The sequence below is a fragment of the Octopus bimaculoides genome, chromosome 2 (genome assembly GCF_046866305.1).
Source record: "Octopus bimaculoides isolate indiv1 chromosome 2, ASM4686630v1, whole genome shotgun sequence".
NCBI classification, from domain to species: domain Eukaryota; kingdom Metazoa; phylum Mollusca; class Cephalopoda; order Octopoda; family Octopodidae; genus Octopus; species Octopus bimaculoides.
In genome coordinates, this window is record NC_142929.1 from 97,235,445 (window position 1) to 97,262,283 (window position 26,839).

Consider the following 26,839-nt stretch of genomic DNA (forward strand, 5'->3'; position numbering starts at 1 on the left):
TAATAGGATCGACCACTCACGACTAGCTAGCGCGGACGCGCGAACTTTCGAGTAATAGATAGATAGATAGATAGAGAGAGAGACAAACAGACAGACAGACATATAGCTCGCTCCGGCCAGTCATGGTATTAGCTGTCAGTAGCCAAAGAATCGACAGGCCAGCAACAGGCATGCAGACACTTCACTAGCAGTGAGCACTTTCACTTCTGACAGCTAATAGCATGATAGTGCCATAAATTCATTTAAGATATCCATTTTCTAAAAGTTATGAGGGAACAAAGTTAATTGGAGGGAGCTACAATTGTGTAGATATGCTTCCTTGATAATAAAATTAAATCGATAGAACTTATGTCGTACAGCAAAAAAAAAATAATAATAATAACTTGTGTAAATGTTGAATGATTCTTTGATATATTCCGTATTCTTTTTTAAAAAATGAACGAATGAATGAATGAATGAACGCAAGACAATCTACGAAAACAAGGCTACTAATTTGCTGGATTAGTTATGTCTATTTCTGTTTTCCGTATTATTGTTTTTGCCCTACACTTGCAGTAAACAGTTAATAAAGACATGTGAGACAGTAAGTAAACCTGTTATTAATTTCTTATTTTAAATATGATACCATAGTTTCTAGTGAAAACATAACTGTTCTGGTTAGTTTTATGTAAACAGTTTGATGGAGATTGGTCACTAAACAATAAAGCTAATTTCAAAGAGCATCTCCGACAAGTTGGAACATATATTATTAGATCGAAAATTAATTAAAATGTTGGTGAATGAAAAGAAAATGGAAATTTTGTGCATGTAGGGTGTCATTATCTGAATGTATTGAATGTAACTATCATAGCCAGCAGTATCTTAAAGAAATTATAATGCCATATATATATATAAACAATCCGTGAACTAAAAACAATATAGAAACATAAAGTAGAATGCAAACAAACATAAACGTCGCTAGATTTTCAAAACAAAAATACTCCAAATATTACATAATATCTAGGCGGACGTAAAGAATATGGACCGCACACCCCTTTCGTTCTTTTTTTTTTTTTTTTTCTTCCTCTTTTTACAGAATCCCCCATTTTCGAGTACGGAAATTCTGATTCTGCAAAAAAAAAAACAAAAAAACAGCATTTTAAAATTTTAATTTCCCCCACCCACAAATTCTTCAGTTTTCACTTTTTTCTTAAAAATTGAAACTTTACAAATGTTTTTTCTTTCTTTCAGAATCATAATCTCCGTATTTTTCTACGTATTTCGCAAAAAGAAAAAAATTCTGAAAAAAGTGAAAATTGAAGAATTTGGGGGGAAATTAAAATTTTTAAATGCGGGGTTTTTTTTTTTTTTTTGCAGAATCAGAAACTCCGTACTCGAAAATGGGAGATTCTGTAAAAAGAAAGAAAAAAAAGGACGAAAGGGAGTGCAGTCCACATTCTTTACGTCCGCCTACTGTCTCATTAGGTTTTTGGTGCTTCATAAAAGGACACTTATTCGTTTTTGTGTGTGTACTGAACGCTCTCGAACTCGTTTTATTATGTAATTGTTTGAGGACAATATTTGTTTGTAGATGTTTTGATCGTCAGCTTCAGAATTAGCCGGTTTTCTTTTTCTTTTCTTTTGGTCGGGAACTGATTAGGGTTGCGAGATTTACACTTGCAGTACTTACTTCAGTATATATTTACACACTTCAAATAAAATAAAATACACCCAAATAAGTTCCATGATTTAAAAAAAAGTAATGATCCACTCCACCTCACTTTTTTTTTTAGATTTTTAACTCTTTGATCTTATTAGTTTTTCATTCTCTTTTTGTCATTTCATTTCTTCTTTTCTAAATTAAAAAAAAATATTCATGCTACATGGCAGTGAAACATGGGCTGTAACTGCTGAGGACATACGTAAGCTCGCAAGGAATGAAGCCAGTATGCTCCGTTGGATGTGTAATGTCAATGTGAATACCCGTCAGAGTGTAAGTATCTTGAGAGAAAAGCTGAACATTAGAAGCATCAGTTGTGGCGTGCAAGAGAGACGATTGCGCTGGTATGGACATGTGGTGAGAATGGAGGAGGATAGCTGCGTGAAAAAGTGCCACACCCTAACAGTTGAGGGAACCCGTGGAAGAGGTAGGCCCAGGAAGACCTGGGCTGAGGTGGTGAGGCAAGACCTTCGTACATTGGGCCTCACCGAGGCGATGACTACGGACCGAGACCTTTGGAAATGTGCTGTGCGTGAGAAGACCCGGCAAGCCAAGTAAGATCGTTGCCCGTGCCCCTGGACTGGTTCTTGTGCGGGTGGCACATGAGATGCACCATTTTGAGCGTGGCCGTTGCCAGTACCGCCTGACTGGCTCCTGTAGGATTTTCGAGCGAGATCGTTGCCAGTGCCCCTGGACTGGCTTGTGCGGGTGGCACATAAAAGACACCATTTCGAGCGTGGCCGTTTTCGTGCGGGTGACACGTAAAAGCACCCACTACACTCTCTGAGTGGTTGGCGTTAGGAAGGGCATCCAGCTGTAGAAACTCTGCCAAATCAGACTGGAGCCTGGTGTTGCCATCCGGTTTCACCAGTCCTTAGTCAAATCGTCCAACCCATGCTAGCATGGAAAGCGGACGTTAAACGATGATGATGATGATGATGATGATGCTGATTCTAGGTCTCTTGATGTTCTACACAAATATCCAAAAATTGTAATTTTCTTTTTTTTTTTTTAATCTGGAAAATGAAAGAATACTACAAAGTAATATTAGTAAGGTCAAAATCAATTTCCCAAAGTTCCATTTACTATGCTTGTCTGCCTAAGCATAAACATTAACGTGGTGTGTCTACTTAATGTCAGACTTGTTTCACTTAATACAACTAGAATTAGTCAATACTTATAACACAGGTATACTGTCTGCATTAAAGCCCTTTTTACTTTACACTTCTGCTGTTCCTTTACAAAACTTTTACTAAAAGAATGCTAACTTGACCTGATTAGTTTTTTACTAATCTTTTCATAAACACTGGACATCTCTTTGGATCACATAATTACATGCCTTGCTCAGCAAGAATTATTATCAACATTTTGTAATGTTAAAATAAAAAGCCTTATTACTATTCTTTCTGCTACTTGGTGTGGTCAATTCAGCAGAATAAAATCTGTTTCTGTTGATTTGTAATACTTCATTTTAATTTTATTAACATTATGGATATATTTTATACATTAGTTTAATCAGAGAAGGAAGGGCAATGCCTAAGACTCTTTTTAGGGCCTCCATTATCAGTAGGAGGCAGAAACGAAGTTATCCTCAACAGATGAGCAGAAATTTCTCTTTCCACCCAAGATAATGTATTAACATATTCCATTATTCTTTTCACCTTTTGCTATCAATATATTATTTATGTTGACAATGAGTGAACCTCTACCTTGTGGCTCAATCTGCTGGAAAAACAACTCACCTTTAAATTACATTTTACCATCTTAAATAAAAAGATACAGTTAATATAAGACTACATTTACTGTCCTACATACCCCTAAAAAACAGGATGGTTATGGTTGGTATGCTTTGCATTATTGGTCAGCTTCATTGTAGTCATCAAAGGACTAAATAACAACCACTTTTCCATGACTTTCTCCCCATCTCTCTTCATTCGTGGAATACTCATGTCACTGTGTATTTCCTCTAGATCCATCTTGTGTACTTCATTTTGTTTTAACATTCGAAATTTGCATCAAGTCTCTTCTTGATAATCTTTCTGTTTATATTTAATACACCATTATATCTTCTTACATTTTTGTTTCATTTCAGGTGTTTGGTCATGTTAAGACAACGATTTCTTACTCAGGATTCCTCAACAAATTTACGAAGAACATTGCAAACTGAAAAATTAACATTATCAAGAATACATGTGACATTTTAAAGAAATTTTGAATATAGCTTACAGATATATTTCCATGGTGTTTTTGTTGAAAAGTTGTATTATATTTGGGAAATTTAAACGCTAATGTTTACTGATTGATACATAACATCTTACATGCCTGTTACATGTCAAGAACTGAAGCTAGTAGCATTATTTATAGTTTCTAATTTCTAATTACAAAACAAACTTCCAGTGTTTCTTTGTGAATGAGTATATCTACAAATGTTTTTAAATCAGGTATTGTAATCATGATTACACTCAAGAGCAAGTTTTGATTATATAAACTTGTTAAGCACATTTACTTCACAGATATGTCTCATAGACAGCCACATGAACACTACAAAATTTTAAAATTATAATTGATGACAGTATGGAAGAGAACTCATCTAAAAGTCAGGATTATGGTGAAATACAATCCAATAATAATGATTTATCTCATCATCCACAAGTAGGCATAGAGAAGAAATCATACACATGTGACATTTGTGGAAAAACGTTCTCTGAGAAACAGATTTTCACTTCTCATAAGTGTAAGCACACAGGTGAGAAACCATATCTTTGTGAAAGCTGTGGTAAAAGTTTCTCTTTCAGGTGTGAATTCACTTCGCACTTACGCATGCATACAGGTGAAAAACCATACCACTGTGATACTTGTGGAAGAACATTCACACATAGGAGTACATTAACTAACCATAAACGTATTCATCCTGATGAGAAACCATACCACTGTGATATTTGTGGTAAAGCATTCTCTGAAAATGAAACACTAATTCATCACTTACATATTCACACTGGGGAGAAACCTTACCAATGTAAAATCTGTAGCAAAGCATTCTCACACAAATGTAAATTAATATACCATATGCGTATTCACACTGGTGAGAAACCATTTCACTGTGATACCTGTGGTAAAACTTTCTCTCAAAAGGGTAAATTAATTAATCATAAACGTATTCACACTGGTTTGAAACCATACCATTGTGATATTTGTGGTAAAGCGTTTGCTGAAAGGGGAACACTAACTGGTCATATTCGTATTCATACTGGTGAAAAACCATTCCATTGTGATATTTGTGGTAAATCTTTTACACACAAAGTACATTTAACTCATCACAGAAGCAGCCATTCTGGAGAGAAGCCATTCCACTGTGATACCTGTGGTAAAGGATTCTCAGTCAAGAGTACATTTATTTCTCATAAACGTATTCATACAGGTGAGAAACCATACCATTGTGATATCTGTGGAAGAGCATTTACTAATACTGGAGCACGATCTCTGCATAAACATATTCACACTGGTGAGAAACCATACCAATGTGATATCTGTAGCAAAGCATTCTCACACAAATGTAAATTAACTTATCATAAACGTATTCACACAGGTGAGAAACCATTTCGCTGTGATACCTGTGGTAAAACATTCTCACAAAAGGGTAAATTAACTAATCATAACCGTATTCACACAGGAGAGAAACCATATCATTGTGATATTTGTGGTAAAACATTTGCTGAAAGTGGTACACTAACCGGTCATATACGTATTCATACTGGTGAGAAACCATATCACTGTGATATCTGTGGTAAATCATTTACACGCAATGTATATTTACTTCATCACAAAAACAGTCATTCTGTTCTTAAGCCATATCCTTGTGATAGCTGCGGTAAAGCTTTCTCGCACAAGAGTACATTAATTGCTCATAAACGTACTCACCCAGGTCTAAATCCATTCCACTGTGATATCTGTGGTAAAACATTCTCTCATAAATATAAGTTAACTTATCATAAATGTATTCACCCTAGTATAAAACCAAACGATCCAAGTACCACCAGCAGTAAGAAACCATATCGTTGTGATGTCTGTGGTCAGGCATTCAAACAGAGTACTGTATTAACTTCTCATGTACGTACGCATACTGGTGAGAAACCATATCAATGTGATATCTGTAATAAAGCATTCACACAGAGTGGTGCATTAACTGCACATAAACGTATTCATACTGGTGAAAAACCGTACCCTTGTGATATCTGTGGTAAAACATTTTCTCTCAAGAGTAATTTAACTGTCCACCAACATATTCACTCAGATTAGAAACCATATCTTTATAATATCTATGATGAGATGAAGGCAGCAAGCTGGCAGAAATGTTAGTACACAAGGTGAAATGTTTAGCAGTATTTCATCTGTCTTTACATTCTGAGTTCAAATTCCACCTAGGTCGATTTTGCTGTTCATCCTTTTGGCGGTCGATAAATTAAGTACTAGTTGTGTACTGGGGTCAATGCTTAGAGTAGAAAAGAATATATATGATGAGATATTTTCTTGCACAACTTTACTCACATTTGTGAAAGAACATATCATTGTGGTATCTGGTCGTAAAGCACTTTGTACAGAGGAACATTAAATCATCATAAACATATTCACAGATTTGAAAAAACTAAAACACAACGACTTTTCTAGTAAGACACTCTTCCAAATGAGTATGGAGAAACTTAATCACTCACCCAGAGGTATGACTATACTCTGTTAACCCTTATAAATTGATTCTTATTATCCATTGTAATATGGTAACTAGCTCTCATTATCTCACTCAATGCTGAAGGAACTGCAGAATCCTCCACTTAATAAACTTGTACATGTTTGTATAACCTTTAACTGTAAATTATAAAGAAGTTTGTTGTTTGTATTTGTATTTCTCACAAATATATAAACTCCAAATAGTTATCACTTCTTTTGCTGCTATTGTTTGCTGACAAGTCATCTAGAATAATTTCGTTACATTGTAGAGACACAGACATAGCTGTGTGGTTAAGAAGCTTGCTTCCCAACAATGTGATCTCAGGTTCAGTCACACTGCACAGCACTTTGGGCAAGTGTCTGCTACTTTAGCCTTCTGAGTGGATTTGGTAGAAAGAAACTAAAAAAAGTCTGTAATAATGTGTGCTTGTATGCGTGTTTATATATATATAAATTAAAACAGTAGGGTAAAAAATTGGATATTAATTAATATCAATTTAATACCAGGGAACAAAGACATTAAAAGAATCAAGGAGATTCAGAAAAAATATCTGAGATCTCAAAGGATTATTGTATATGTATATATAAAGGAGACCACTAGGTAGACTGTTAATGTGATCTTCTAGCACATTAACAGTCCACCTAGTGGTCTCCTTTATATATATATATATATATATATCCTGGGCTTTTCAAAAATCCTGTTACACTTGTTACAATGCTCTCAACAAAGGACACAACGATAGTTTTGATGCAGTTAGACACATTTTTATTGTTTTAGCATATAGATATGTGTTTAGATTTAAATATTAATCAATGTGGCTACCCTCAGTAGTGAGCATGCACTCCAGACGAGACCTTAAGGCCATGCACATGTTGCCATGTTGCAGATGAAGTCCTTCCTAATGTTGGCCCACATGTGGTTGACAGAGGACTTCAGCTCATCGACATTGCTGTGGCAGACCTTGTCCTCGACATGGACTCCCATGCTATAGTCGAGAAGGTTGAGTTTGGGTGACTGTGGCAGCCAAAAGTCCTTCAACCAGAAATTCATGTTCAACCCTAACCACTCTTGTTCAGCTGTGGCCATGTGGGCCAGAGCACCATCCTGCTGAAAGAAACAGTCTGCCTTACTCATGATCTTTCTCACTCAGGGCAGGACTTTTGTGGCCAAGATGTCCCTGTAGTTGAGCATGAACCTGTAACTGACTGCAAAGCACACCAGTGGCATCTTCTCGCCCTTCGGAGCCACGATGCTGAGCCTCATCACGGAGGTCAGGTGCTTGGTCGTGGACACGTAGCAAACCTCAGAGACATTCTGACCGGAGCTGAATGTGCAGTTGTTCTGCTTCTTGACAACCGGATTGACCATGAAGGTTTTTTCATCATAAAAAATGAGAATTCAATTGCCATGACACTTCAAGAAGTCGTTGAGAAGGTGATGACAGCACTCCCAACATTGTTCTTGCATACGGTTGGTAAGCAGAGGCCTTTCCACACAACTCAAGCTCTTGTTGCCCTCCTCCTTGATAGCCCTGGACACCATGGCCTCCAAGATGTTGTTCTTCACGAGCAGTCATTTTGAGCTTTAGATCACTTTTGAAGGCCTTTCTCACAGCCAAACAGTTGACAAGTTGAGGTCTTCCTGATCAAGGTTCATCTTTGTAGTGTTTCCTATTCTTGAGCCTCTCTGCAACTCTGTGGACAGTCATCCAGCTGACTCTGAGCCACTTGGCGATGTCAGACTTGTTGTGGCCCACGCACAGGAGAGCAGAGATCTTGATTCTTTGCGCTTCCATCTTGATGCACCTGCACACAATGAAAAAGACATTTTAATGACATATGCTGGAAAAATAGAACTATAAGTATGTTTGATGGCACTTTTTCTGTCACACACGTTAACCTCTCAAAAGATCAAAACTGACTGTAACAGGACTTTTGCATAGCCTGGTATATGAGATTTCAAATTACATCTTCAGCAAGTTAACTTGGGATTCCTTAATGACAATGTACCAATCATTGAGTAATTATTATATCTGAGGATCTGCTAACTAGGAAACATCTAGCCTGGATTTTACCTACTCCACTCCATCAATATGGATTTTTATTCACATTCATAGCAACTCAAGTTGCTAACCATAAGCTATAAAAAAAATGTTTATTCAGCTTATCAAATTCCAATATGAGAAAAGCCTAAAACCTTCAATGCCAATAAATTGTTATTGTTCCTGAACGTTGTTTTTGGTACTAACCACAACAGCTCAAAGCTTACAAACTTCCTACACTTAGATCCTTGAATCTTATAATTATATATATATAGAGAGAGAGAGAGATAACTGGCACTCTATCTGTTACAGCAAGTGTTCCAGTTGATCCACTCAACAGAACAGCCTCCTTGTGAAATTAATATGCAAGTAGCTGAGCATTCCTCAGATGCATGTATCTTTAACATAGTTTTCAGGAATTTTAGTATGACACAGAATGTGGTTAGGCTGGCCCTTTGAATTTCAGGTACAACTCACTTTTTGCCAACTGAGTGAATTGGAACAACATGAAAAAAAGTGTTGTGCTGAAGGACACAACATGCTGCCAGGAATTGAACTCACAAACTTACAATCATGACCCCACTAAGCCACATGCCTTCACACATAGATAGATAGACAGACAGCTGTATCCTTGGGTATACATCTATGGGAAAGTAAACATTAAATGATGATGATGAGGAGGATTTGGAAGTCACATTGTCATTGTGACTTCATTTCTACAGAAATAAATGTTATGTGTATTTTGAGGAATCAGTTGGTTGAGAGACATCTTACACTTGGAATGTCTTCATATTCAATTTTTTTACATTGTTCAGTCTTACTGTAATAAAAGCCAAGCCTGAGACAATTAACTGACTTTCTTGCGTGTAGCCCAAGCGAAACCAAAGACTTAGTGATCAGCAATACAACTCCAAATAATAAAAAAAAAATGTTCAACAATGATATTTTTATGTACAAACTATCTCCTAAATTTAGTTTCTCCCAGACCATTATCTTTATCAAAGTAAAGTTACAAAAGAAATTAAATATAACACTACACATGCTAACAAGAATGAGGAAACTTCTATATCATTGCACTATCTGCAGGAAATTGCAGCCCTGTCTTTCCAACTTTTACCTTACCATCTTAAAAATTGTTAAATACTTATTATAATTTGCCTGAAAGGAGAAGCTGTTCTCTAATGACAAAATACAACAGCAATTAGCATATTTACATTGAAATCTGGAATATATTAAGAATGAATGTGAATGTCATCATTCTGATTCTTGCTGTTCCTTATGCAGATGACTATATAATCCAGAATATATGTTAGAAAAGAGAATGAGATGACCACAACTTGAATGATGGTCAAATGATGTCAGACAGTATTCTTCCCAACATGTAAATGACACCAGGGAATGACAGAAAACAGGGCACAAAACCCCTATAAAGACATGTTTTAGAAAATCTACTAAGTACTCAGTACAAAATATTACATGCCCCACATTACATTTGGATCACAATAGAATTGCTCATATGTAAGATCTTTCACCCAGTGTTTAGCTATCACAAGTGATATTTGTAAATTAACAGATAACACTACATTAGAAGTGCAGACTTTTAAAATAAAACTAGTAATACAATTCATGCACATGGTTCTGGGTTCAGTCTCATTGTGTGACACCTCGGGCAAGTGTCTTCAACTATAGCTTTAGATTTGGTAGAAGAAAACTGCAAGAAACTCTTCATATATGTGTGTGTCATTGTGGTATATGTTTGTCACCCACCGTCACTTGACAATCAGTGTTGGTCTTAACAGTTCAACAAAAGAAACCAGGCTTTAAAGGAAGTGCTGAACTTGATTCATTTGACTAAAAACCTGTCAAAGTGGTGCTCCAGCTTGGCTGAAACAAGTAAAAGATAAAAAATATATGTATGTATGTGACTACTGATTTTACCTACCCTCCAACCAAATTACACTCCAATTACAACATAAGCATCATCATTAGAGGAAACTTCAGTGTACTCAACCTCCTGGTCTTCAAGCAATACATGATACCAAAATCCCTTTTCATTTTAACACACATGCCTCACCAAACCAACTAGAACAACTCTTTACAAAACATGACTTTCTACCTAGCCATTATTACAACACACATCAATGAAGAAAGCAGGAATAGTTTTACAAACTTGTAAATATTTGTATCCAATGTAAACCACAAAACAAACAGTAAAGCACTGAACAGTGATTAGCAACAGCAAGTCACACCACACCTACATGTCACAATAACAAATCTATATAATATACCTATATGACAACAAGCAACTCTTTTATAAGACATTTCTTGAAAATCAGCCATGTAAATTCACACAAGACAGGAATGCAAAACAAAAGATATCATCTTCCATCTAAACCATGTTTTTGACACTTTCCTTCCATCAGATACACAAAATGCAATATGGAAATCTAAGAACTCTAAAGCCTCAGGGCAATACAAAATCACAATCATATACATAAAACAGTGAGGGCCTGAGAAAATCACTGCACTCACCAATATCTACAACTACTTGTACCAATGCTGTCAAATTTCTAAAACCTATCAAAAACCACTACACTAAAATACCATACCACTTTACACAGTTAACACAGAATATATGGCTTCAACAAAGTCCAAAGACCTCCCAGAAGTACCATTCTAATTATCATTGACATCAGCAAAGCTTTCGATTTTATTCCCCCACTATTGGCTTATATTCAACAATTTATTAATATAACACAAAATATTGACTGGTAAGCCACTCTGTTAGGTCACCAAACCTACACAGTGTCCAAGAACAACATTTCCAGAACTTAAAATTTCCCAAATAGAATCCCACAATGATCTCTATTCTTACCAACACCTACTACATGATATTCCAACACTACCACAAAATATTTACACATTCATATACAGATGACATCACACTCATATCCTTCCACCACCCTTCAGATTCTGATGCACAACTACACCAATCTTACATAAATCACCAAGAAACCTAGTTCCATACTAACAGACAAGAACCAAATCTACTGTCCTCCTTAACAACAACCAAGCATCACATTCAACAACATAAACATCTTACACACACACATACACAAGGCAAAAATATTAAGAGTATAATACAAAATGAAAGACTGTCTCAACATGTGATGGGTATGGTTTACTGTTGCAGCAAGCTTCAACTCCTTTAATCCCTGCTACTACATGGAAAACACTGTCTTTCAATGTTCCTTAAATTTCTGTACCCAGGCATTGTCCACATGCAATTTAAATGTCTCATAACAAACATGCACTAACTCCATCAACAGAGACTCCTCCAGTGGGATCATGCCAATATTAATTCCATCAACAGCACGCATACACAATCCCTACAAATACCAAGAAAACATTATTGCATTCCACCCTACTCAAGTATGAACAACACACATTTAGAACCTTTATATTGCTACAAATGCTAGGCTTCATCATCACAGAAGATATCTCTTGGCAAATACACATCCTCAACTACATCACAAATACCAACTTTTCCCTTTAAAATCAGAAAATACTTTAGCTCTTATCAACTACTAACCCTCTACAAAGCTCAGACGAAATCTACATTGAAGAACTGCTCCCACATCTTTGACTACAAGCTCAAACATTTTGAATCTGAAGAAAAATTATTTGACTAATTGACTTGAAGTCATTCATCAACACACTCTGATCTCTGGCCCACAGATATGTTGTCTCCTTTCTCTGCCTTTTCTACTGATACTTCAGTAGCGTCTACTCCTTGGAGATGGTTTGTCGCATGCCACCACCATTCACATACACCTGACTCCTTTGTCTCTCTCTTCTCCCATATTGTGTCCACTCACACACCAACCATACACTAACCACTACATCTAATCTTTTTTTCCCTGGGTGTTGTCCCTCTGGAATTCTTCTGCACATATCTTCTTGCAACTGTTCAAGAAGAATGTTAACCACATTGATCTCTTTGTTATTGAGGCTTTGTAGAGACCAAGAGCACAGCCTTTTCTTCCATCAAACTAATGAAAAAACAAAAAAACAGCAGGTTCCACTCAGTCCTAACAAAAATATAACACAGAGAGATATAGCTACAACATCAATAACTTCACAAGCCGTACACACTACTGACTTTAATTAAATGCTGCAACACACTAGTTTTTATAGACTAGAGATCAAAGAGCCTGCTCTATCAGTGCATAGTATGATCTCATGGGAAGGCAACTTATGTTGGAGGTTTTCAGATTAGATACAGTAAAATGCATTGCTAATGTCAAGTGCAATTATATTGCTTTCAGCGAACTTTTCAAAGAAAGCAAGGGACATGGAAGCATGATGTAAAACAGTTCCAAGTAGATTTGGCTATCTTATTGGTGGTTACAAGTCAAGTGAGAGAGAGGTTGACAGAGACAGAGGGGCTCAAGTTGTTAGAAATGATTGTTTACATAATTTATCATGAGAGCCATTTTAGTTGAGAAATAATATGTTGGATTTTACAAAGCTTGCCAGATACCAAAACACTAATCTCAATTTGGGAGAAAGAAGAGCTTGCAATCTATGCAATGTACAAAGACGTTTTTTGGTTTTGATGGTAGCATGGATTGAAAACCCCAATGCCATCTGAACAATGGCCTTACTTCATAAGTAGGAAGAGAATTGAAAGAGACTAAATACTTTGTACTCAGAGCAATAAGTAAATTATAAGATTTGTGGCAGGTTCTTTTCTACTCTAGGCACAAGGCCTGAAATTTTGGGGGAGGAGGCCAGTCAATTAAATCGACCCCAGTACGCAACTGGTAATTAATTTATCAACCCTGAATGGATGAAAGGCAAAGTCAACCTCTGTGGAATTTGAACCCTGAATGTAAAAACAGACGAAATACTGTTAAGCATTTCACCTGGCGCGCTAACATTTCTGCCAGCTCACCGCCTTGTGGGATTTGTGGCAGATTGGCAAAGAACTAGAATTTCAGATGCGAAGGAGTTTTAAACTGTAGGAGTACCTAAGCATGGAAGTTGGACTGAATAGATGTTTTACTAAATAACATGGTGGGTTTCCTTATCTAGGTAGTTTAATAAGTCCTGGGGGTGGTTGTAGCAAAAGTATAATAGCTAAAATGAGAAAGGTGTGTAAAAAATATTCAAGAAACTACTGCCTCTACAGACAACAAAGGAATTCTTGGACATGTAATATTTATTTTGCTTGATATTAAAGTGTTTAGGAGAGATAACTGAATTAGTAAGGGACAAAGTATTTTTCTACAAAATTAGTAGAAATTGTGAATAAAAAAAGGGTACAACAACATTTGTAGAGTCTTTTGATGAAAAGGAAGAAGGACCTATTACAAATAATTAGACAAGAAAATTCGGAGCTCATGGAATCGACAATATTCTCATTTAGTTTCCTGAAAGCCATGGTTTTTAAATGTTTCTCAGCTGGTCGTGTTTGATATGTTGAATGATTTATCTTATGTGTCATATGAAATGGTCTTGCTATGTAATTGTTTGAACCATGTGAGATTTGTTGGTTTTGTTGGAATGGATGATTTGAAATGACATGCCAAGGTGGCTAATTCCAGTCTCATATATAACTGTCTCTATGAAGTTATAAGGGGAGTACATTTTCTAGCAATTCATGTGATTGCACAAAATATTTCTCATTGGCTGGGGTGAGTCTGTTATTGTTATTTTTGTTCAGCCTAGGTCAAATTTGATTAAGAAGACCAAGGTGTCATACTCTAAACTACATTATCTAATGTCTTTAAAAAAAAACAGGTAATGTATTACATAAGGAAGACAATACTGTCATGTTTGGACCACAGGTTGATTACGAAAATAATGCTTATAAAAAGGATTAGTCGAGGTCATAAGTGGAACGCCTGGGTGGACTACAGTTGACCTTAGTATTGAATGAGTTAATTAGGAAAGAAAGAATAATGATATAAGGTTTTCTGAGTGTCGGTGTGGGGTTGCAACCATTCGTGTCGAAAAATTTAATGAATTATAATCCTTATGAATATTTTTTTGAGCAGAAGGCGGGGAGTTAATATAAACGTTCTGATATTCCAAACAGAAGAAAAGGGTCAGATAATATTAGTTGCAAATAGTCTTTATAGAGTTCTTCCCCTTAATTGGAAATTTTCAATAGAATCTTGTATGAGAGAAAAAAAGAATTTGGTGTTGAAAACCTCAAGTGAACTTGACATCGGTTCTTTATTTTGTTTAGCACCGCTTCCCGTGTCTTTATATGTTTGGAACAAATTTTAAATCTCATATTAACGAATGTTGACGAATGCAAAGAAAAAAAAAATGAATTCTTCTCTACATATGTGGTCAGTATTTGAATGTTCGGTACATTACTAGTATATTTGTACATAAGTCTTTAAACGTGCCTCTACAACATTTCGTTTTCTGCCCAAATTGTTACTCGCCCAGTATATAACATAAAAAGAATTAGGTCGACGATTAAATATCTTAGTATATTAATTATTTGCTTCGAAAAAATGCATAATTTTCTTTGTAATGGTACTACCTGGTGACAAATCTCACTTAACAGCTTTGTTTTCTCCCATAAAGACTTTCGCTTCTTGTCCTTTCGGTCTCAGCTTTCCGGCCGTCTTATAACAACTATGCATAAAGAAGGGGAAAAAGTTATTAAAAAAGAAAAGAAAAAACAGTTGTATGGTGACATGTTAACAAAAGTTCAAAATCACTTATCTTGCCCAACGACATCGTCAGGGTCCTCTAGTTCTTACAATTATTTTCTGAAAAATATAGGCTCTTATTTTTTCCCCAGTGGTTAGAGCGTCGGGCTCACAATCATGAGGTAGTGAGTTCGATTCCTGGACCTGTCTGTGTGTTGTGTTCTTGAGCTAGACACTATATTTCATGTTCCAGTTCACTCAGCCGTAGAAATGTATCGGCATTTGCCTTTCCCTTGTATAACATCGGTGACGCGAAAAGGGGAGACGGTTATGCATGGGCGTCTGCTAGTCTTCCATAAACAACCTTGCCCAGACTTGTGCCTCGGAGATGTAATTTTCTAGGTGCAATCCTATGGTCAATCATGACCGAAGGGGTCTTACTTTACTGTGGTTAAGTGATATCCCCCACCCCGTACTCGAGGCAGTGTCTATGGTCTTCCCAAGTCCTCAAAGACCGGCGAGATTAATGCTGTTAACGTTTCACTTAAACTGTTTTAAGTCAACACCTGATAGAGAAGCATAGATAAAGGAGGACTGGATATAGAGGTAAGTGCCAGGCATAATAATGGGTTGGACACAGCATGGGTGATAAGAAGAGGGGAGACGAATGAGTCAGTAGTGCCTGAATGGAAGTGGTCCAAGCCAACTCAGAGGAGCAGTGACCTTTGTAACATTGTTAGAAAAGGCAGAGAGAAAAGCCAACATCTGGGTGGCTAAAGGTTGTAGAGTATTTGTAGATGACACACCAACCTGTCTTTCTTGTAACCTTTTGGTAGTTTTCTGTCTCATTTTTGAAGTTGGTAAAGATATATGATGTGACCAAATCAGAAATTTGAAAGAAAACAGCAAATATGTACCAAAATGACCAAAAAAATTTATTTGCTGTACATAAGTAAAAATTATATTTCATTAGATATATATATATATATATATATATATATTATAGGCGTAGGAGTGGCTGTGTGGTAAGTAGCTTGCTTACCAACCACATGGTTCCGGGTTCAGTCCCACTACGTGGCACCTTGGGCAAGTGTCTTCTACTATAGCCTCGGGCCGACCAAAGCCTTGTGAGTGGATTTGGTAGACGGAAACTGAAAGAAGTCCGTCGTATATATGTGTATATATGTATGTGTGTGTATATGTTTGCGTGTCTGTGTTTGTCCCCCCAACATCGCTTGACAACCGATTCTGGTGTGTTTACGTCCCCGTAACTTAGCGGTTCGGCAAAAGAGACGATAGAATAAGTACTAGGCTTACAAAGAATAAGTCCTGGGGTCGATTTGCTCGACTAAAGGTGGTGCTCCAGCATGGCCACAGTCAAATGACTGAAACAAGTAAAAGAGTAAATATATATATATACATATCGAGAGACATGAGAAGGGGAGGTTAGTATGCATGGGCGACTGCTGGTCTTCCATAAATAACCTCGTCCAGACTCGTGCCTCAGTGGGTAACTTTCTTGGTGCAATTCCATGGCCAGTTATGACCAAAGGAGGTTTTTACTTATTTTAATTGGGTTAAGAGATATTGCCAATCCCTGAGGCAGTGTCTGTGGCAGACCTGACCAGTTCAAATTACATTGCAGACCACTTTGATCACAGAAAGTCTTTTGAGGGCCACTTGTATTCTAACAGAATTGAAAGCATTTTGCTTTCTCATGCTATTATTACAATAATGATTGAATGATTGTTGATTCAACATGAAATATTATCGTTGCAAAAACAGTAGTATCTTTCTTTTTTACTTTTCATTACAATCTTTAATTTTTGATAAAATTTTTTTTAATGTTTAAATAAACCCTTTTCAAGAAAGTATCAAGCAGACTGCAAGATAAAAGTCTGCGACTGGCGGGCTTCCGGTTAGCCAGCCCTGGTCTATGGTTTCCCAAGCCCTCAAAGACATAGGCAAAGCTGTATTGTTAAAATGTTTGCTTCCCAGTCATAGTTTCACTGTATGGCAGTTTGGGCAAGTGGCCAAACAAAGTCATGTGAATGGATTTGGAAGACAGAAACTGAAAGAAGCTCACACTGTGTGTGTGTGGGGTGGGGAGCTGGCAGAATCTTTAGCATGTCTGATAAAATGCTTTATAGCATTTCTTCTGGCTTTACATTCTGAGTTCAAATTCTGTTGAGATCAACTTTGCCTTTCATCCTTTCAGAGTCAATGAAATAAATATCAATCAAGCACTGGGATTGATGTAATCAATTAGTCCCCATCCTGCCAAAATTTGAGACCCTGTGCCTATAGTAGAAAGGATATATACATATATTCTTTTACTTTTTTCAGTCATTTGACTGCAGCACTGCCTTAGAAGATTTTAAGTCAAAGAAATTGACCCCAGGACTTATTCTTTGTAAGCCTAGTACTTATTCTAATAGTCTCTTTTGCTGAACCGCTAAGTTATGGGGACGTAAACACAGGACAACCACAGAGACAAAGACACACACACATAAATACATACATGTACATATATACAACAGACTTATTTCAGTTTCCGTCTACCAAATCCACTCATAAGGCTTTGGTCAGCCCGAAGCTGTAGTAGAAGACACTTGCCCAGGGTGCCATGTGGTTGAGAAGCAGGTTTCTTACCACACAGCCATGCCTGAGCCTATATATATAAAATATGCATGTTTGTATTTGTGTGAGCATGTTTTTGTCTTGACATTGTCTTACCATCATAGAAACAGTGTCATACATTTCCAATCTCCTGTAAAAAAAAATGTCAGACCATGAAAAAATATTATGCTGCTTGAAGCAAGTAAGGATTTGTGGCTGGATGGGCATCTAGCTATAAAGAATTTCCTTAAACAAATTCCATCTGACCCATGCTATCATGGAAAAGCAGGCAGTGGCAGAATGCAAGAAATACTTAAAAGTAACTTTCTTAAATTAAATTTTCGTATAGGGAATCACAGAGTTAAATTTTATAGACTCTATAACTTTTTCAATCTCCAAAGCTGCTTGAGAGTGCTTCTTGATCATAAGTTATTGGTGAACATGAAACAAAAGTCATTAGATAACATGCAGGTTATATCTCGAGTTAACAAACTTAATAACCAGTAGCTGAAATGTTTGTAAAAACTGGGAAAGAGAGTGACTGCATTCAAAAACAAAAATTAATAGTCAAATCTCACAGCATGTATAACTTTTTCAAGTTCATGTCAGTACAATCAAGTTGAGATACGACCCCTTGATATAAAAACCTATTTCGAAGACTTTCTAGCAACTATTACTAAGTTCTGTTCTGAGAATTTCTTCCTTGATTTGTGTATTTTTTTGTTTTTTCCTGATATTCTCTGTGTACTTTATGCTGCTCTTATCTGAAATGCTGTATGTTAAGTCTCTTCTCCTTCATAGCCTTTCTATTAATATTTAACATATATTACCCTGTCTCTTCATTTCAGGGTATTTGAGACAACAATTTGTCACTCAAGATTTATCAACAAGAAGTTAATGAAGAATATTACAGACTGGAAAATAACATCAAGAAAAATGTGACACATTAAAAGAAAGTTAGTGTATGTAGTTCAGTGTATAGCTTAATGTCTTTGTGAAATGGTTATTTTTGAAAAATTTAAAAGATGTTTTATTGATGTGTAATGTCTTGTATAAAAGGTTATATCTTGAGAACTGGAGCCAATAGCACCATTTATGGTTGCTGATTTTTATTGATAAGAACATAATCCATTATAAGAATTGACTTCATTTGCAAATGAACTGTGAGAGTTTTTCATTATATTTGAACGTATCTGGAGATGGCTTTTCTATTATGTATCAGGTTAATAGACTACAGTTTGGACCAGATTTAAAATTCATAACCTTGTGAACAGTAGTTTAACATATTTAGTTCAATGAGATCTTGTCTCATAGACAGGGACCTCAGTATTGCAAAATATGAAGAGTACCTGGAAGAATTATAAATGTGTTTCATGTGGTAAAACACTCATGATATAATGGAAGAAAAATTGTCTAAAAGTCAGATTTGTGATGAAATACAATCTAATAATAGTCAACCACAGGTAGATATATTGAAAAAATCCTACACTTGTGACATTTGTGGAAAGACATTCTCTGGGAATCATGTTTTCATTTCTCACAAGTGTAAGCAATCAGGTGAGAAACCATACCTTTGTGATAGCTGTGGTAAAAGATTCTCATACAGGTGTGAATTTATTTCACATATACGCATGCACACAGGTGAAAAACCATTCTGCTGTGACACCTGTGGTAGAACATTTACACACAAGAGTACATTAACTAATCATAAACGTATTCATCCTGATGAGAAACCATACCACTGTGATATTTGTGGTAAAGCATTCTCTGAAAGTGAAACACTAACTCGTCATATTCGTGTTCATGCAGGTGAGAAACCATACCAATGTGATATCTGTAGCAAAGCATTCTCACATAAATGTAAATTAATATACCATATGCGTATTCACACAGGTGAAAAACCATTTCACTGTGATACCTGTGGTAAAACATTCTCTCAAAAGGGTAAATTAATTAATCATAAACGTATTCACACTGGTGAGAAGCCATACCATTGTGATATTTGTGGTAAAACATTTTCTGAAAGGGGAACACTAACTGGTCATATACGTATTCATACTGGTGAAAAACCATTCCACTGTGATATTTGTGGTAAATCATTTACACACAATGTTCATTTGACTCATCACAAAAGCAGCCATTCTGCTGAGAAACCTTATCTTTGTGACACCTGTGGCAAATCATTCTCACACAGAAGCACTTTTAGTTCTCATAAACGTATTCATACAGGTGAGAAACCATACCATTGTGATATCTGTGGAAGAGCCTTTACTCACACTGGAGCACGATCTCTACATAAACGTATTCATACTGGTGAAAAACCATTCCATTGTGATATCTGTGGAACAGCATTTTCTCGGAATGCCATGCTGATCCAGCACAAGCGTACTCACACAGGTGAGAAACCATATTCTTGTGATATCTGTGGCAAAACATTTACTAGGAGTGCACATGTCACTTACCATAAACAGAGTCACACTGATGAGAAACCACATCATTGTGAAATCTGTGGTGAAACATTCCCTGAAACTGGAATATTAAGCCATTATAAAAGTGTTCACCCAGGTGAGAATCCATTTCACTGTGATACCTGTGGTAAAACATTCTCAGACGAGTATAGCTTAACTTGTCATAAACCTATTCACACTAATATAAAAGTTGATGCTAAGCATAGTCCTAAAGATGAGAAACCATATCATTGTGATGCTTGTGGTCAAACATTCAAACAGAGTTCTGCATTAACATCTCATGTACGTACACATACAGGTGAGAAACCATACCCCTGTGATATCTGTGGTAAATCATTTGCACGGAAAGGTGGATTATCAGCTCATAAACGTATTCACACTGGTGAGAAACCATATCACTGTGATATTTGTGGTAAAACATTCTCACACAAAAGTAATCTAACTGTCCACCAGCTCATTCATATAAGTTAGGGACTTATATCATTGTGATATCTGTGGTGAAATATGTTCTTGTAATACTCATTTAACTTGATACAAACTTTGTGAAAGATCATGTCATTGTGGAATCTAGAGAAAAACATTCAGTGCTGGAAAACATTAGTTCATCATAAATGTATTCACAGAGTTGACAAAAAATTATGTAGCAGCGATTTCTCAAGTTGGACAATCTTACAAAAGACTAATTGCAGCAGTAATACAGCAACTGGTTCACTCACATGGGAATGAATGTACTCTGTCGAATACCAGAAATTGATCATAATTATCAAATTGTTATATGATAGCTGTCTAATATCTCCTTACATCTTTCACCAGCCTCTCAAAATCATCATTGTCATCACCAAACTCATTATGTGTCAGTCTGACTTCAAAAAATGTCATAAGTTACTTTACATAAAAGAAAATCAAAGATTTTGTCATATTCATGTATTGCAAATGATACAAAGATCAAGTTCTATACTTTGATTTTCATGCCCCCAGTTAAGAGTCCCTACTCTATTGCCTCAATGCTGAAGTAGCTTTACAGTTCATCATAGTCATCATCATCGTTTAATGTCCACCGTCCATACTAGTATGGGTGGGACAAATTAATGAGGAATAAGTAGCTAAGCCCATCATGTTGTTGAGCACTTGTGAAAACTATAAAAAATGTCGTAAATCAAATTTGTTAACTGTATATAAAAGTATATATTTAGTCTGTTCTAAAATAATGTGTTGACTGTATAGAGATCATGTAAGTTTTACCATGATAAAATGATTCTTGCTCTAGGCATATAATTTAGGCATTGGAATATTAAAATAAATATATCTAGAGAGCATACATTATCCATAGAACACCGTAATTCAACCAAATCAAAACTGTGATCCTGCTGTTTTCAAACTTCTGTGATCTTTTTAGGTTTTTAACTTTAACATTATTTACATTTGACAGATATTTGTCCTCATCTTGTTTGTTATTAACACAACATTTTGGCTGGGCATATGGCATTGTGATTAAGAGCGCGGGCTACTAACCCCAAGATTCCGAGTTTGATTCCAGACTGTGACTTGAATAATAATAATAATAATAATAACATTGAAAAATACCTTAGGAATGAGAACCCAGGTTCGAAATTTCCTAAGACTCCTGATGAAGGCTGGAGGGTATATCAGCCAAAACGTTGTATTAACAACAAACAAGATGAGAACAAATATCCGTGAAATGTAAATAATGTACATAATTCCTCTTCTCTTAAATATAGAACAGTTTTAACTTTAACTTTTATACAACTGAAGACTATAGGCTTTTATAAGAATGTAGACTTTTATAGAAAGAATTAATTACTCATTTACATAATATTCATTATTGACTTAAATATAATGACATTGAAGTGACGTCAGACCACCAGTATATGTCATAAAAATGTGAAAATGTGATTTCACATTTTGTAGCCAGGGGTAGGATGAGTTAAATCACTTAACAGTCCTTTGTCACTTGGCATACATCACAACAGATTTAACCAGCCATATCTGTTGTATATGTTTTCATTCATTTATCTTCATTGTATTTAAGGCAGGGTTTCTTTTCTATCGGCAACTACTTGACATTATAAACTGGCTGCTCTTGCAAAGTTTGCCACAACACTAATCAGTCCTCTCTGTTTTCATTCAGTTATTTCTCCCCTAAGCAGGTTACTAGTATGAATGATGCTGGCATCATTCATTTGTTCCTGTGAGAAAAACCTTGTCACTGTTGCAAGGAGGCACTATAAGACATATGATTTCTATGGCAGGAATGAAGCATAATAAAGCTAGATTTTGGAGAGAGAAAATTCCTTTGACAGTGATGTGCAACAGTTTAATTGATAGCAATAAGAACATGATATTATGGTGAAATAATACTCATATTTCTTCAGAGAAAATCATAAAACACAGCTGCTTCCTAACATTTTTGAAATTTGTTTTTGTAAATTTTGTTGCAAAATCTCCCGCAATGCAGAAATTAAGCTGAATGCAAACAACTTGTATATGTTGATATAACCATTAACTTGGTTAAATTTTGTAGTTATATTGATTTGGTAACTTCATTGTCATCATTACTCCATTTCTGCAGAAATAAACATGTATTTTGAAGTTGAGGCAGTTGATATCTCACACTTGGAATGCCTTCTTTGTGTTCTATTTTTACAATATGAAGCCTTATAGCAATTTAAACCTGGGATACAGTTGAATGATATTTTCACTTAGAATGTGACACAAGAGAAGCCAACAACCTAATGGTGTGCATTACAACTGTGCATGTAATTTTTTAAAATGTGTACACCAACATACAAACATAGATACATTGTTTAACATCTGCTTTTTCATACTAGCTTGAGGTACACAAGGAGGTTATTTTGAGGCAGTGTTATACAACTAGATGCATTTCCTGTTGCCAACCCTTACTTGTTTTCAAGTAAAAGATGGTTTTTTTTTTGTCATAATGTCAACACTACCACAAGTTCACTCAAGTTGTGACAATGGGGAATATCAGCACTCTAGCACATTTGCATGCACACATACATACCAAGCCTGCATTGGTATGAGATTGTGATGCAAATGAAGGAAGACGGATATGTAAAGAAATGTTATGAGCTCAAAATGAATGGAACTGAGGAAGATATGGGCAAGTGGGGAACAGAGAGCTGAAGTTGTTGCATCTCACAGAGAAAGTGGAAAAGAGCTGTACTAACTGGTGACATGATGTGTGCAAGAAGATCCGTGACAAAACATTAAAATTGTGTATGTAACAGGTCATCCCATAAGTTCTGTCCGAAATTTGAATAAAGAAAACAAGTGATCAAATGTTCTATTTAATTGAAATTTAATCGTCAATGTAATTTCCCTGATTATCTATGGCTTCCTACCATCTATTTACAAGCTTTTTAATCCCATCGATGTAAAACTCTTTTGGTTTCAAAGCGAAGAACTCTAAAATGTCAGTTTCGACCTCCTCCTGGCTTGCGAAAGTTATGTCCCCCAAATGATTCTGTAAACTATGAAACAAACGGTAGTCTGAAGGAGCAAGGTTGGGAGAATAAGGTGGATGAGGAATTTTTTCCCAACCAAGCTCTTCGATCTGTAATGTGATCTTTGCAGTGTGGGGTCGCGCATTGTCCTGATGAAACATCACTCCTTTTCGATTCACTAAAGCAGATTTTTTTTCTTCAAAGCTTGATCAAACATTTTAATTGCTGACAGTAGACTTGAGCATTGATTGTTGTATTAGGTGGTAACAATTCAAAGTGAATTACTCCTTTGCAATCCCATTCGATAGAGAGAAAAACCTTTTTCCCATGAAGTTCCCTTCTCGGTTGACGTTGAGCTTTTTCCCTTTTACCAAGCCACTGTTTACAACGTTTAACGTTTCAATAGAAGATCCATTTTTCATCACCAGTCACAAGTCTATCCAAAAAGGGTGAAACGAGTTCGCAAGAATAGAGAAAAGAGCAGATGTCAACTCGGGATTTGCAGTTGCTTTCGGACAATTCATGAGACACTCATTTTCCAAGTTTAGGAACCTTTCCAAGTTGTTGAAGATGACGATGAACAGTTGTATGGTTTGAACTAAGCTTTATTGCCAATTCTTCAACTGATAATGCAGGATTTTCTTCAAGTAATGCCTCAAGGAGCTTATCATCAAACTCAACTGGACGTCCTGTTTGATCTTCGTCGTCAAGGCTGAAATATCCATTTCTGAATTTTGCAAACCATCTTCTGCAAGTTCTTTCATTCAAGCATTCTTTCCCATAAACTGAGTGTATGTTTCGAGTTGCTTTGGCTGCAGAGTTTGCTTTTTTGTACTCATAAAGCGTTATGTGCTTCAAATGCTCTTTAGATACTTCCATGTTAGAAAAGGATTTAATCAAAGAAATTTTAATTGTATTATTCTGTAAAATAATATTTAATTAGTTTAAATGTACACAAATGCATAAAAATAATTTTTAACTCCATTAGACATTCTAAAATACTATCAAATTTCATTCAATTTTAAAAAAGGTAAAATCAGACAGAACTTATGGAATGACCTGATATATATATATATGTATGTGTGTTTATATAAAGAGATAGAGACAAACAGGCTGATATGTGTGTGTTATAAATATTCTAAAGAAAGCCTTTAATGCAGGTGAATAGATAGACAAAATATGTAAAGTAATGCCAATGAAGTCAAGATATTCTATCAATCCACATAAGTTGTTTAAAGTTTCCCCATATCAAATATTTTGAAAATAAATTTGGAATTCAGAGAAGAAGTGTTATTATCAGCAGGTCATTCTGATGTCACAAAATATCCAAATGGCTTGCGAATAATAAAACATCATGTGAAGGATACTAGAAAACTGCAAATCTTACCTTAACAGTAGTATGTATGTGTGCTTGCAAATGTGCAAGAGTGTAGACTCTGCTAAGCGGAGAGAAAAATTATGTTGAAGAACTTCCTTCATCCAGGGGCCTACCTAAACTTAAAAGAGAGTTTCTTTTCCCTTTGCCTTCATGAGCACAGGCATACTTAATGAACTGGTTTTCTCTCCATTGGTAATTTCCTTAACTGCTATGTGAGGAGCTAATATAAGTTTTATTCCACCTCATACCCAGCTTTGATACATAAAGCCTATACACACACACATGTATATATGCAACCACATATGGTTTTAAAATTAAACTTCCCTTCACTACTCACGCTTCTATCCCACCCCAAACTTAGCTACAGCCAAAATATCTTGTGTAATACTGCAAACTTATTGACCACCAAATTCTCAATCCAAGGGGCTTAACTCTGATGAACTAAATATTCTTTCTCTTTGAGACATGATCTAGATCAAGGGTCCCTCGGACCCCCTAGAGGTCGGTGAGCAATTACAGAGGGCCGATGATAGCCAAGGGGTGGTGTGCGAAAGACCAGCTCACTCAGATGAACTGCTTGAAATACTTAGCGCCATAAAACGTGGGAAAACATAATAAATTTTCACTGCACCGACAAGTCTGTTGTTGTTAACGTTCGAAGCCTGACGTCGTAATCGAAGATTGAGAAGTGTGATTGAGGGGATGCGGATTGTCAAGTGTTTGCTTATAGAAATTGCCTGAGCCTGGAGGAACGAGGTGATTTGAGACTGAAACTGACCAACATTCAGCCTGATATCAATGCCTTGATTCAGGATCACCATATTCATACTTCACATTGATGTTGTCCGTTTCAATAAAAGATATTCCAGCAATATGATGCGTTTTTCACATTTTCTCACCGTGAAAACAATTTCATAAAAATTGAAAGTTTAATACTGTATACTCGTACATGTAGTTTTAAATGTAAAAAGCTAGTCATCTTATATAGAATTTCTTAATTTGTCGTACGTGTATATTTTAGCTAACATTTTAATTGCCAGCATCAGTACCCGGTACGCGTTTAAGATATGGTACGATAGGATTTAAGTATTAAGGTATTTTAAATGCGGAGGGTGGTCGATGCAGGAAAAGTGGCTGAAGGGGGTCGATGCGAAAGAAGAAGTGGCTAAAGGGGGTCGATGGTCGAAAAAGTTTGGCGACCCATGACCTAGATGGTTTCGTTCGTGATTTTTTTTTTTTTTTTTTCGGTTTTTGGATTTGATTTGACGTTTTCAGGATGATTGTTAGATTTGACACTCCATTTTGGCATGAAACCATTTAATAAGGCTAATATATGAATAATAATAATTATCATGAGATATATATCATCATCGTCATCGTTTAACGTCCGCTTTCCATGCTAGCATGGGTTGGACGATTTGACTGAGGACTGGTTGACCAAGAGGCGACACCAGGCTCCAATCTGATTTGGCAGAGTTTCTAAAGTTGGATGCCCTTCCTAACGCCAACCACTCCGAGAGTGTAGTGGGTGCTTTTACGTGCCAGTCATGCGGGTACTGGCGACGGCCACGCTCGAAATGGTGTATTTTACGTGCCACCTGCACAGCAGTCAGTCCAGCGGCACTGGCAACGATCTCGCTTGAATGTCTTTTCAAGTGCTAGGAATGCGACGTTGGCAACGATCAACAGCCACAGACTATCAAAGAACTACTTCATCAGTAATAAAACATTCTTAATTTTACTGGCCAGAAT

At 36.2% G+C, this 26,839-nt stretch overlaps 1 protein-coding gene across 1 annotated transcript; it reads left to right on the plus strand.

Annotated features, from left to right (window-relative positions):
- The first annotated feature begins 101 nt into the window (after positions 1 to 101).
- Positions 102 to 22,864, plus strand: LOC106873212 (uncharacterized). The gene is made up of 4 exons (XM_089347228.1): positions 102 to 583; positions 3,792 to 5,957; positions 6,300 to 6,328; positions 19,310 to 22,864. Exons 2-4 carry the CDS (start codon positions 4,274 to 4,276, stop codon positions 20,693 to 20,695), a joined length of 3,099 nt encoding a protein of 1,032 aa, XP_089203354.1. The 5' UTR covers positions 102 to 583; positions 3,792 to 4,273; the 3' UTR covers positions 20,696 to 22,864.
- The last annotated feature ends 3,975 nt before the right edge of the window (positions 22,865 to 26,839 follow it).